The 13337-nt window shown below is 38.3% G+C and overlaps 1 protein-coding gene across 1 annotated transcript in view; it reads right to left on the bottom strand.

Annotated features, from left to right (window-relative positions):
- The window catches only part of DOCK2 (dedicator of cytokinesis 2), a 480195-nt gene that overhangs the window by 361300 nt on the left and 105558 nt on the right, over positions 1-13337 (bottom strand). Inside the window, exon 23 of the mRNA XM_072630938.1 lies at positions 3878-3986. Within this exon, the coding sequence (XP_072487039.1) occupies positions 3878-3986 (109 nt within the window). The remainder of the gene's footprint in view (positions 1-3877; positions 3987-13337) is intronic.

The following is a 13337-nucleotide window of genomic DNA, read 5'->3' as shown; positions in this document are numbered from 1 at the left end:
TTCTGAAAACTATACCCGAAGGGCTATAAAACTGTGCCTGTTCTTCGACTCAGCAATACCATTGCTAGGTCTGTATCCCAAAGAGATCAAAGAAAAAGGGAAAGGACATTTATATACAAAAATATTTATAGCAGCTCTTTTTGTGGTATCAAAAAATTGGAAATCAGGGGGATGTCTTGGGAATGGCTGAGCAATTAGGGAATTGTTCTATTTCCATTATTGGAAATGGCTGAGCAAGTTGTTGTATGTGGCTGCAATGGAACACTGTTGTTCTGTAAGAAATTATACATAGAATGCTTTCAGAAAAACCTGGGAAGACTTATATGAACTGATGCAGAGTGAAGTGAGCAGAACCAGGAGAACACTGTACACAGTAACCACAACATTGTACAAGAATCAGCTATGAATGACTTAGCTATTCTCAGCAATACAATGATTCAAGACAATTCCAAAGGATTTATTATGAAAAATACTATCCACCTCCAGAGAAAGAATGGAATCTGAATGCAAATCAAAGCATACCTTTTAAACTTTCTTTTTTCTTCTTTTTTTTCTGTCTCTTTTACAACATGGCTGGTATAAAATGTGTTTTACATGACTGCACATGTATAATCTAACAAATTGCCTGCCTTCTCAAAGAGGGGAGGAAAAAGAGAGGAGAAAATTTGGAATTTAAGATTTTTAAAGACGAATGTCAAAAATTGTTTTTACATGTAATAGAAAAATATTTGTTTTAAAAAGTAAAGTACATTTCAGAAATGCTCTCCAGTTCCTGGTCTGATGTGATAATAACTAATTTATGAGTCTGGGCAACTGATAGAAAACATCAAGTACCTTATGTAAATCCCAAAAATTCATCTTGAACTTAAAAAATAGGACTTTCATCCTATCTGTTGTTTCTCTTGTTCTTACAACAGAAAGAAAAAAAAATCTAGCCCTCATGACAGAAAAAAATAAGGAACTCTAAGAGGATAAGCTAAATTATAGGAATCCTGACAACTGAATTTGCACTGGAAGTATAATAATCATAGTAATCCCTGCCTTTGTAAAACACTTTATACCTTTCAAAGTTCTTTTACATTTGTTATCTCATTTGGTCTTACAACATCCCTGTTAGGGAGGCCAGGCAAGTGCTGTCATCCAGAACACTTCCTCCTGGCTACCATTCTCCTGAACGTGGAGTCTCTCCCTATGTGAGCTCCTTGAGGGGAAGGACATCTCACTTTTGTGTTTATATCTACAATGCTTGCTGCAGTTCTTGGCACACAGCAAACAAGAAATGCATTTTCATTCATTCATCCCCAGGTTACAGATGAGAAACTCAAGACCCAGAGATGTGAAGTATTTCGGCCCAAGGTCACACAACTAGTCAATGACAAAGCTAAGACCATTTGTGCCCTTTTTAACACATCCTGTATTAGATATGGAAGCTGGCACTAAGACATGATCTCCCTCTCTCCATATATTCCTGGTTTCTTGTTTTCTCCACTTTGGGTTAGTTGATTATGGTCTTAGAAAGGGGGGAGAACATAGAAAGGACCTGAAAACAGGAACGGATAGATCATAAATAGAGACAGACCTAGAAGGAAAGAGGCAACAAGGGATAGGAGACAATATGATAAAATTAAAGTCAGTGGGGCTAGATTCAAAGTCTACCTCTGCTACTTACTAGCTGTGTTTGTGAGTGTGTGTGTGTGTGTGTGTGTATGTATGTATGTATGTGTGAGACTTAACCTTTCTAAGACTTAGGTCCTGACATATGTAAAATCTGGGGTTGAATTAAATGACTTCTAAAATCCCTTTCAATTCTAAATCTATGATCCTTTGCTCTAGACCAGGGGTGAGGAACCTGCAGCCTTAAGACCACATGTGACCCTCTAGGTCCTCAAGTGCAGCTTTTTGACCCAATCCAAACTTCACAAAACAAATCACCTTAATAAAAGGATTTATTCTGTAAAACTTGAACTCAGTCAAAAGGCCATACCTGGATTTGTTCTAGAAAGTTTGGATTCAGTCAGATACATATATGTGTATACATATACACACACATAATATATGTATATGTGTGTATGTATATATGCTTATGTTATATATACATACATACATATATACATATGTGTGTGTATATATATATATATACATATATATATATATATACACATATACATATCAGTAATGTCTGAGTCCTCATGGCCCCTCTTTGGGTTTTTTTGGCAAAGATACTGGAATCATTTGTCACTTTCTTCTCTAGTTCATTTTACAGATGAGAAACTAAGGCAAATAGGGTTAAGTGACTTGCCCAGTGTCTCAAAGCCAGTAAGGACCAGATTTGAACTTACGGAGATGAGTCTTCCTGACTCCAGGTTTGGCGCTCTACCCACTGTGCCACCTACATTTGTTATACTTGTTAGACAGACAGAGAGATAGGTAGGTATTTAGCTACCATGATTTTTGGCCTAATAATTTTACGCTTCCTAATATTAGTAACTCTGTAATTCAAAAGTACTCGCTCTTTATGATCACATCATTAGTTTCTGAAGGAGAATGACTTCAGCCTCTACCCAATCCAGGTTAATAGTCACCACCCTAGCAGCCCTAGATGGGCCCTGAGGGTTGCAATTTCTGGTGTCATAAACAACAAGCTTTCCTTATGCAACCCATCCAGACCAACACAAAAACTCATTAATTCTAACTAGCAGCTGGGAGATCCCAAGCATAGTAATGGCTATTTAAATTAGTGACTAAGAGGATAAACTTGATAAAAAAATGAAGCAATCTGCATTAAATCATTGATTTAGATAAATGTATTTGGGTTTTCCTTATATGTGATACATCGGCCAGAATGCTTTGCGGTAAATTCAGTAGAAATAATGAAGTCTTTCTAACTGGTCCCTTCACTCTGGTCCTGTGCTACTAAATCCTCTCTTAGAAACAAGGTCAAGTCTCAAGGTTTTTACAAGCATTACTGGGTTTGCAGATTAGCAAAAGAGAGATGCTCAATTGGAGATCCTTTGTCCTGGTAAAATCACCTCCTCACAGAGGAGAATAGCAAGTCATGTAAAGAGGAACAAGTTTATTGTGCTGGGAAGGAAATCTTGGCCTTTGGTCAGCAATTTCTTGTTAAGAACTAACTAGTTCTCTCTGTATAAAAGTCAACACGATAAAAGTCAAGTCAGACTCTGGTTTTTCCTAATGTGGGACTAAAATTTGAAGAGCAGTAGGGGACCTTCAAATTCAACCCCTTCATTTTACAAAGGAAGAAAATGAAGCCCAGAGATGTTAATCAGCTTGCCTGAGGTCATTAGTGGGCCAACTAAGTGGCACAGTGGAGGGAGCACCAGTCCTAGAGTAAGGAAAACCTAAGTTCAAATTTGGTCTTAGACTCTTACAAGCTGTGTGACTAGGCAAATTACTTAACCCTGCTTGCCTCAGTTTCCTTATCTGTAAAATGAGCTGGAGAAGGAAATGAAAAACCACCCCCAGTGTCTTTACCAAGAGAACCCCAAAAGGGGTCACAGAGAATCAGACATGCCTACAATGATTTAACAACAAAGGTCTCTAGTAAGTGTCTGAGTCTGGATTCAAACTTTTTGACTCCAAATTCCAGCTCTCAATACACTATGCCACACATAACCCCCCAAAATCCCAACACTGGAATCATTGATACCTGGCAATTTTAGCTCACTGCTGAACAGCAATCTTTTCCCCATCCTGTTAGCATTTTACCTTAGGGATAATTAAGCATACCTTCCAACCTATGTCTTCAATTAACAAAGGACTGCATGTTTAACAGCAAGAGTAGACACTATCTCAACATATCACCATTCTTTTCATGCCAAGATCAGGAAAACCTATGCTAACATCTGTGTAAACTAACCTGTAACAAGATGGTGGTCTTGTATTGACTTTTCATCAGGTTGTTGATGGATTCAAAGAGCCGTCTCATGGATTCTTCAAATTCCATCTGTTCTTTGCCTTCATAGAGCCTAGAAATGGACACAGTGGAGTTATTACTTAAGTAAAAGGCAATACCCTGGAAAATGTACACGAGGTACAGTCGTCATCTAAGATTAAAAAGTCAGAGAAAATAGAGCCCTAGAAAAAGAGAATTGATTCAGTGGCGCTTGCATACATAATTTACTCAGAGTTGGGGAGTGGAGGAGGAAATCGTGGGTCCACTGTGCTAAGGAGAAATCCTTTAAGCTGACACAGCATAATAAAACTACCTCTTTTTTTCCCCATGGAAATGCCTTAAAAGAATGAAGCTTGTTTGAGTCAAGGAAACATTCATAATTTCACCTGATTACAATGATTAAAGGGTAAATTGCTGTCACCTTACTTTCAAAGGAACTCAGAACATCAAGGAGACAGCTTTTCGAACTCACTGCCCCCTAGCTCCAGCTGCCTTGGAAGGGACCTCATCTAGAAGAACTACATCTCCTAGAGGACAGCTCCCTGTCAGAGGCCACAGCATTCTCTATTCATCCATTTGAAATTGACTTTCAGGTTCTAATTCGAATCTCCCTATCTACCCACTCTTATGAATGATATTTGTTCCCTTTCCCCAATTTTTATCACCAATCAGAAAATATCCCTAACTTAATCTGTAGCTTTCAGTCAGAAATTCCACAGAGGAAGTCTTCCTATCCCCCTTTAAGATGATGAAAGCTTTGCCTGTCACAGCCCAGCTTAGTCAAAAAGCACCAAAAGCTTCTGCCTTCTGCAAAGGTGTATTTCTTAGATAAAGTGCTGACACACTTAACAGATTTGTTTCTCCAGCCATCCACATCACAGGCCAGTCAATCGTTGCCCCACCAAGCAACTGTCACAACTAAATCCCAACCAAGCAACTGTCCTAACTAAATCCCACCGCTCTAGGAAGACTAATACAGTTACTTTGTCACTTGTTTATTCCTGTAACTCTTTTGGCACATTTTAAAAAATATTTAGATGCTATGTCATTCCGGCACATATTTTAAGAACCTAGGGATACATGAACTGATGAAAAGTGAAGTGAGTGAAACCTAGAGGATAACTGATACAACAACATTGTAAAAACAAACAACTTTGAAAGAATTAGGAATTATGGCCAACGCAATGATCAACCATGAATCTAAAGGACTCAAGATGAAGAATGTTACCCACCTTCTGAGAGTGATAACAGACTCAAGATGCAGTGTAAGATATATTTTTTTGGATGTAGTCAATGTGGGAATGGGTTTTGCTTGACCATGGCTATTAATTTTATGGCTTTTGTTTTTGTTCTATTGTTTTTGTCAGGAGGCGAAAGTAAGAGGAAAATAAAATAAATACTTGTTAATTGAAAAAATTAAAATGCATTTTTTTCTGGTAAGGTACTCTATACTTTGGCAAAATGCTTTTAATAGCACTAATTCATTTGATTCTCAGAATAATCCTGTACAGTTGGGATGATCAATCCATTTCACAGAAGGGGAAACTTGGCAACAGTCATGGATTTTGAATGTTGTTGCTGAGAGAACCAGAGAAGAGAGTTAGTAAACAGTTCATAGTTAAAGGTTCCAGCAAGCCAGAGACTTCAAGGTTGTATGAAAATGGTAGAAAAAGATTCACCCTCTCTTGCCATGATGATAACAATATTAATGACAGAAATGTTATAGTGTCTTAAGGCTTATAAGGTGCTTTTAAATATATCACCTTACTTGATCCTTATAACAATACTACAAGGTAAGTATTACAGATGTATTATTATATCCACTTTACAGCTGAAGAAACTCATATAACTATGAAGTTTTGGAAGCAGAATGCAAACCCAGGTCTCTTCTGATTCCAAGTCTAGCTTTCTTTCAACTATAACACATTGCCTGTGCTTGTTTTTCTTGGGCACAGACAGCAGAGCTAGAAACAATGCAAATTTCAACTTGATGTAAGGAAAAACATCCTAACAATAAGAACTATACAACCATGGAACTGGATGCCTTAGGAAGTAATAGGTTTCCTCTCAATATGTGTCTTCAAGTGAAGACTAGATGACATGTGTTTTAAATGTTATTGGATATCATAAAAATCACAGTCATAGATCATAAGATCATAGGTTTAGAATTTAGAGTCCATTGAATATGACTCCTTAATTTTACAAGTGAGGAAACTGAGGCTGTGTCAGGAGTTACACAGTGTCTGAGGCAGAATTTGAACTCAGATCTTTCTACTACTCTTTCCACCGCACCACCTGGCCACCTCAGCTTGTAGATGAGCCTGTCCATGCTTTCTGCTATCTCCTTCAACTGCTTCGCAATGTAGGAATAACTCTGGCACTTGCTACAGCCATAGCTACTGAAAAACCCTAAAGTCTTTGGCACTGTCCAATGATGTCACATCAGAAACTGATATGATTTTGTCAGTGGAAATAACATTAAAAGTGAGGCATTACCATCTGCTTTGCCACTGTAACCTAAGAACTGTGGGACTTTTCTGTCAGTTAGGTAGCACAGTAGATAAAAAGCTGGCCCTGGAGTCAGGAAGACTTGAGTTTAAATCCAGCCTCAGATGCTTACTCCTGTGTGACCCTCTAGTTATTTGACCTCTGTTTGCCTCAGTTTCCATGACTGTAAAATAGGAATAAGAACAGCATCTACTTTGGAAGGTTATTGTGAAGATCAAATAAGATAATATTTGTAAGACACATAGCACAGTGGCTCACATAGTAGGCTCTTTTAAAAAGGCTTATTCTATTCCTTTCCCTTCTATCTGACTTGCAGCTGAAATCTTCTACATATTTTGTTCACCCCCCCACACACACACACACAAACAGACACACAGAATTTGAGCTAGAAAATGAGCTGCCTAAGAGCAGGAATTGTCTTACTTTTCCATTTTTATCCCCAAGACTTATCCCCTTTATCCTCCAGGACTTTATCCCCAGCAGAGTGCTTTGCATACAGTAAGAACTTAATAAATGCTTTCCTCAATCATTCATATGTTCTATTTTTTCATACGTAAAAATTCAATCCAACAAACATAAATTAATTGCCTTTTAGAAGTAAAACACTGTCCCAAAGAGTCATTAAACTACCTATACCCTTTGACCCAGCAATACCACTCCTTGGTCTATTTCCAAAGATGATTAGAGTAAAAGGAAAAGAACCTATATTTTCTAAAATGTTTATAGCAGCTGTCTTCGTGGTGACAAAGAACTGGAAACTGAAGAGATGCCCATCAGTTGTGGAATGGCTGAACAGGTTATGGTATATAATTATGATAAAATACTACTGTGCAATGAGAAATGATAAGGTTGATGAAAATAGAAAAACATGGAGAGACTTACACAAAATAATGAAGAGTAAAATTAGCAGAACCAAGTATACATTAACAGCAATATTATTTTAAAAATGACTTTGGGTGAATAGGTTATTTTGTCTATTATAAAAACCCAAATTAACTATAAAGGACATATGAAGAAAGATAATATCTATATACGGAGAAAGAACTGATAAATAGAAAAATAAACGTATAGAATAATTTTACATATACATATATATATATATATGTGTGGGTGTGGGTGTGGGTGTGTGTACCCATTTGAGTCTAGTGGTAGCCATCTCTGGGGCAGGGAGGAAAAAAGAAAAAAATGTACATGATAAATTTGTTGTATATTTGATAGGAACAGCAAGTTGTGAGCAGAAGATCTGCAGTTTCACATACAACCATCTTGTTATTGTACTATGTTATGAAAATATTTGTTTTATTCCATAAATTATAAATAAAATAAAGAAGTAAAGTGCTGTGCTAATAGGCCTTTAGAGTATAAAGAGAAACAGTTCCTGCCTTTAAGGAGTTAAATTATATTGAGGGGAGGAGAAAACAAAACATGGCCAAAAATAAGTACAATATGAATGACTGAAAAGTGAATGAACATTAACAACCAGAATGAGAGAAGACTTCCTGGAGGAGGCAATATCAGAGCAGAGCTTTGAAGCATGGTAAGAATTTTAAGAAGTAGAGATGAGGCAAAGGGAAGCCACTTGAAGATTTCTGAGCAGCCAAATGACAAGGGAGCTACTCTGACCCTCTGCTTAACACCCTATCCCAAAGCTGCATTGCAGTATAAAGATGGGTCCTGGTTCTCAAAGGCTCAGAATCTGACTGGTCATGAGCATATTTCAAATAAGGGAAAGGGAAGGAGAGGGAAAGGGAAAGGGGGGAAGGAAATGGGAGGGGGGAGGGGAAAGGAGTGGAAGAGGGGAATGGAGAGAGAGGGAGGGGGAAGAAAGGGAAAGGGAAAAGGAAAGGGAAAGGGAAAGGAAAAGAAAAGGAAGGGGAAAGAGAATGAGAAGGCAAAGGGACAGGGAAGGAAAAAGAAGGGAAGGGGAAAGGGAAAGAAAGGGAAGAAAAGAGAAAAGGGAAGAAAAGAAAGGGAAAGAAAGGGGAATGGCAAAGTGGAAAGGATGAAGGAGGGAATTATCTGGGATGAGTTAAGCATAGCCCTTAAATCAAGGATATGAGCCAAAAGTCTTCTCTGGATTCCTTCTTGTGCTAGGGCCCTATGTTGCATCTTCAGATAGAAGCTGAGAATCCTCAAGAATCAGCTGATGATACCAGTGAACTAATACTGAATGACCCTAAAATTCAACCACAATGAAAACTAGAACAGCCTATGAGGCACATTTCTGGGGCATGGAAGCTGGATCACAGTGAACACTTCTACTCCCAGGGCTTGGATAAATATAGCCATTTTCTGCTTGCATGTGATTCATTAAGAATACACAGTACACAGCTGAGAACTCACTAAATGCAAATGGAGCCCCATATGGCATGTACAATAATCTGCCACCACCTCTGCCATGCAGGTACACATAGTAGCTGATTAAATTTGTTATTCAGACTCAGCTCGATATTAAGAAGAATGTAAACAAACTTAGCCTCAGCAAGAAAAAACAGAAAAGGTAGATTCTGAAAGCCTGCAATATAAGAGACTTTGAGAGAATGTCTGGTCCATCTCTATTTTGAGTGAGTATCACTCTTTTGCATCCTGGAAATGAGCAGGATCAAGAGAAGATTCATCATAAGATTTTAAGATATACTTTAAAATAAGATAACGGCTTCTTAGAATCCATCGCAAACTCAATGAGATAAAGACATATAAATACACAGTTTGTGACATTTACTAGCTATACAACTATGGACAAGTCACTTCTCTCTCTAAACCTCAGTTTCCTGATCTGAAAAATGAAAATCATAACACTATTTCCCAGAGTTTTTGAGGAGAAAATACTCCATAAAACTTAAAATGCTTTAGAAATGTGAGTTATCATCACTATCACTATTATATTATGACCAATGGAATATTCTGAAAGAAAGAAAAAAGATAGACTATATTTATCCAACAAAACTTAATCATAGGTATTTAATGTACCCACAAATACAGTAATGTGGAATGGGGGGGGTATAGTTATTTGATCATTTCCCTTGACTGAATGATACATTCCCCTGCCCACACTGCATTGACTTTAGCAATCAAGTGCCATGGACCCACACTATTCATTATATTAGTCCTGTCCTGTTTGTGAAACTCATCAGCAACTGCACAGCTATTATAACCCAGTCAGTCTTGAAATAATCCTAGCAAGAGTCTTAAGGATTTGGGGAAAGAAATATAGCAGTCCCTGCAAGGTTCAGACTCTCAAAAAGAGACCTTCTTTGTCTGCTCCCAAGAGACTGGGAGATGTTCTATATGTCCTTGGACCTATGGAAGGCAACAGAGCATTACCATGGCATAAAAAGAAGACAAGATTGATGGTAACTTTGAATCCTTTAGACCAAAACTGCAGACTATAAGTGGTTTGACTTGGGTTTCTATCCCTGTACCAAAAGTGCTCTATAACTTATTTAATCATCAAGAAAACTTTTTTATCAATCATAGTGTCAATTATCTTAAGATGATAGGACTAGGACCAAAACAGTCAAATTTGAGTTCTCACCACCAGCTAAGTCCAAGTGTCCAAAAATCAGCCCTACCACCATTGAATTCTAATAAAAGGAAGCTAAGGAGTTCAGTAGAGTAACTTCAATCAAAGATGCAGAACTCATAAAAGCCTCATGACACAGTGACCCCCAGCTCTACATAGTAAATTAAATGAACCAGAGATAAAAGGGGAATGGCAGATTAAGAGCAAGAAGCCCAGTGGAGTGAGGACTAGAGTAAGCTTTCCAAGACCTTCATTTAATTTTGAGTTTACAAATGAGACAGGGAAAAACAATAGTGATGGAAGGTCCTCTTCTAATGGGTAATAAACTTGAAAGGTCCAAAGTAAAAAGAAAAGGAGGACTTGGAAAAGGGAATATCTAATGAAAGTTTAGGATAAGGGTAATATTGCCAACATGTGTTATCATAGGGGAACCATGGCCAGAGAGTTTGTAGTCAATTTCATTTAATTGAATAGCCCCATTCTGGTAGCCAGGGATCCAACCAACATGAAACGCCAATATTCTTGCAAATAATGAAATTATTTAACCTTGAAGTGCTACTTTCTGACATTTGATGAGGAATAGTCCCTCAAGGCAATTGGCAGAAAAGTTTATTTAAATATGCTACTTACTATAAATCACCCTAAGAAAGAATAATTAGTAGATACAGGGAAGGTAGGCAAACATAATATCCAGCAATCCTGTTTTGAAATACACCTAGAAGAACACATAAAATTGAATGTAATCACGGAAGAGGAACGTCCTCAGGTAGGAGCATAAACAGCTTAAATCAAATATAAAAGTTAACAATATAGAAGAAATGAAAGAAAAGCCACGTATCTAAAACATTCACTTTGCTTTTGAAAATATGGCAAGCTTGGGCAATAAATTAATAGTAAGTAGGTAATAAGATGCAGGCAAAAGCCTTGAAAAGAACTATAAGCTATGAATATAGTACAATAGGTGTCCTGGGCCATCACTCACTTGACACCAAAAGGAACTGCAGCCTTTATGTAATTTGGCAAAAAAGGAACAAAGTTGCATAATTCTGCACTTAAGTAAATTTCTCCATTAGCGTGAAAAATGTATTTGAGATTTTTAAAATATAATTAGAACCTGGGTGCTCAGAAGCAATACTAGGAGGGACAGAAATACACATACACACACACACACACACACACACACACACACACACACTCCTCTTTGACCCCAGAAACTACTGGGAAGGGTATGGTTCAAATCTCAGAATTAGAGAAGAAATAAATTAATCAATATACATTCACAAAATTGTTTGAGAGGTCTTAAAAGGTCATATAGTCTAATTTCCCTGTTCAAAATCTGAATCACCATGATGTATGCCAGCAGGGTCTATTATCATTGTTCTGAGATCAGCATTCTTTCTTCCTAAAGTCGTCCTGGTTTCATAGTCATCATTGCCCTTATGACTGATAATTTAAAATCGTTCATGTTCAGAAAGTGTTTGGGGAACCATATTGTCTCATTTTACCCACACAAGAAGATGGGAAGTGGGGGTGGGAATAGGGCAGGGGCGAATAGAAAGCAGGCCTCCAAATCCAGAAGACTTGGGCTTAATTCCTTCCTCTGACACATATGTTTATGTGATCCTGGGCAAGTCACTTAACCTCTAAGTGCCCCAGGCAACTCTCTAAGACTTAAAATTGCTGAAAAATTACTGCTCTGCAGTAATTCCGTGGTAATGAAATTCCCAGGGAATATCCTACACCTCTAAGATCACAGATCTAAAAACATTTACTACCAACCCACTCCACGAACCCAGGATGCTATTATCCCAATTGGCAGATGAGAAAAATGATGCACAAAATGCTGCTAAGTGGCTCCCACAGGAACAAACAAGTAACAAGTACAAAGGCTCAAACCTAGATCTTCTGACTACAAGTCCAGTGTTCTCTCCATTATACCACACTGCCTTTGGAAGTCTTAATATTGCAAAGACCTGAGAATGTTTCTGTATCCACCATTTCACAGTTTGACTTCAAAGTAATAAATGATAAGTGATAGGCACTCTCTCCTTAGGTAACACAGTGGATACAGTATGAAGTCAGGAAGACTCATCTTTCTGAGTTCAAATCTGGCCTGAGACACTTAATAGCTGTATGACCCTGGGCAAATAACTTAACCTTCTTCGCCTTAGTTTCTTCATTTGTGTGTGTTCGTCCTTCATTGCCAAAGAAGACCATGCCATCAGAGAAATAATGACATGACCTGCACTTGACTTTGTTTTGAGAGAGGGAGGGCTGTGCAGGTCACCAGCCTCACTTCTCCTCTAGAGTCATCTGAATCCAGTGACCACATATTCATCAGGATGACCGGAGATGACCCAGGATGAGGCAATTGGGGTTAAGTGACTTGCTCAAGGTCACACAGCCAGTGAGTGTCAAGTGTCTGAGGTGAGATTTGAACTCAGGGTCTCCTGACTCTTGCATTGGTGCTCTATCCATTGCACCACCTAGCTGTCCTATTCATTTGTAAAATGAGCTGGAGAAGGAAATGGCAAATCACTCCAGTATCTTTGCCAAGAAAACTCCAAATGGGGTCACAAAGAGTTAGACACAACTGAAAAATGACCAAACAAACAACTACAACCACTCTCTCCTTTAGTACGAAGAGAGGGTACGAAGCCCTCTTGCAGCCCCACCTCTGCCCTGTCATGAAGGAAACATTTTCCATTACTTTGGAAAATTTTGAATATTCGGAATAGAGGCTATGGATCTAAGCCAAGGTCATACAGAGAGGAAGACACAGTTCTCACAACACAAGAATTCAGTAAGCTGTGAGGATGTCTCCTGTACCTCCTTCCAAAACACACACACACACACACACACACACACACACACACACACACACACACACACACACACACACACACATCTTCCCGCCTTCCCTACCCTATGCCCCAGTATACACATAGGATAGGAAGAAGATGCCTATTTAAGAAATGCCAAGCTATTATTACTCTAAAACATGGTCATGCCTGGAGCATTGAAACTGTATGCTTTGAGTCTGTGGCTTCCTGAGAGGTACAATTAACCTCAGGGTCCTCCTTGCCCCATCCCACAGAGAACTTTGACACTTGCTGTTGAGTGGTTAAATGATATTTTTAACATGTTTCTTAGTAATGGCACCAGTTTTTTAAAATGCATGTGCAGTAAAGCCTACTTAATTTGAAAGTCTGAGGAACCTCTCCCCCAAAGTATCAAGTTGAAATAAAATGAGTTTGAGCTATGGAGTTTTTAATCTATCTCAAGCTAGAGAGGAGGAGGAGTTATGCAAAGAGAAGAACCGTGAAATCAGCAGCCCTATATTTTATCTTGGCAAAGTTATTAACTAGCTGTGTCACCTTGAGCATATACCTT

This window comes from Notamacropus eugenii, chromosome 1 (assembly GCF_028372415.1).
Source record: "Notamacropus eugenii isolate mMacEug1 chromosome 1, mMacEug1.pri_v2, whole genome shotgun sequence".
Classification (NCBI taxonomy): Eukaryota; Metazoa; Chordata; class Mammalia; order Diprotodontia; family Macropodidae; genus Notamacropus; species Notamacropus eugenii.
This window is presented reverse-complemented; position numbering and strand designations above follow the sequence as displayed.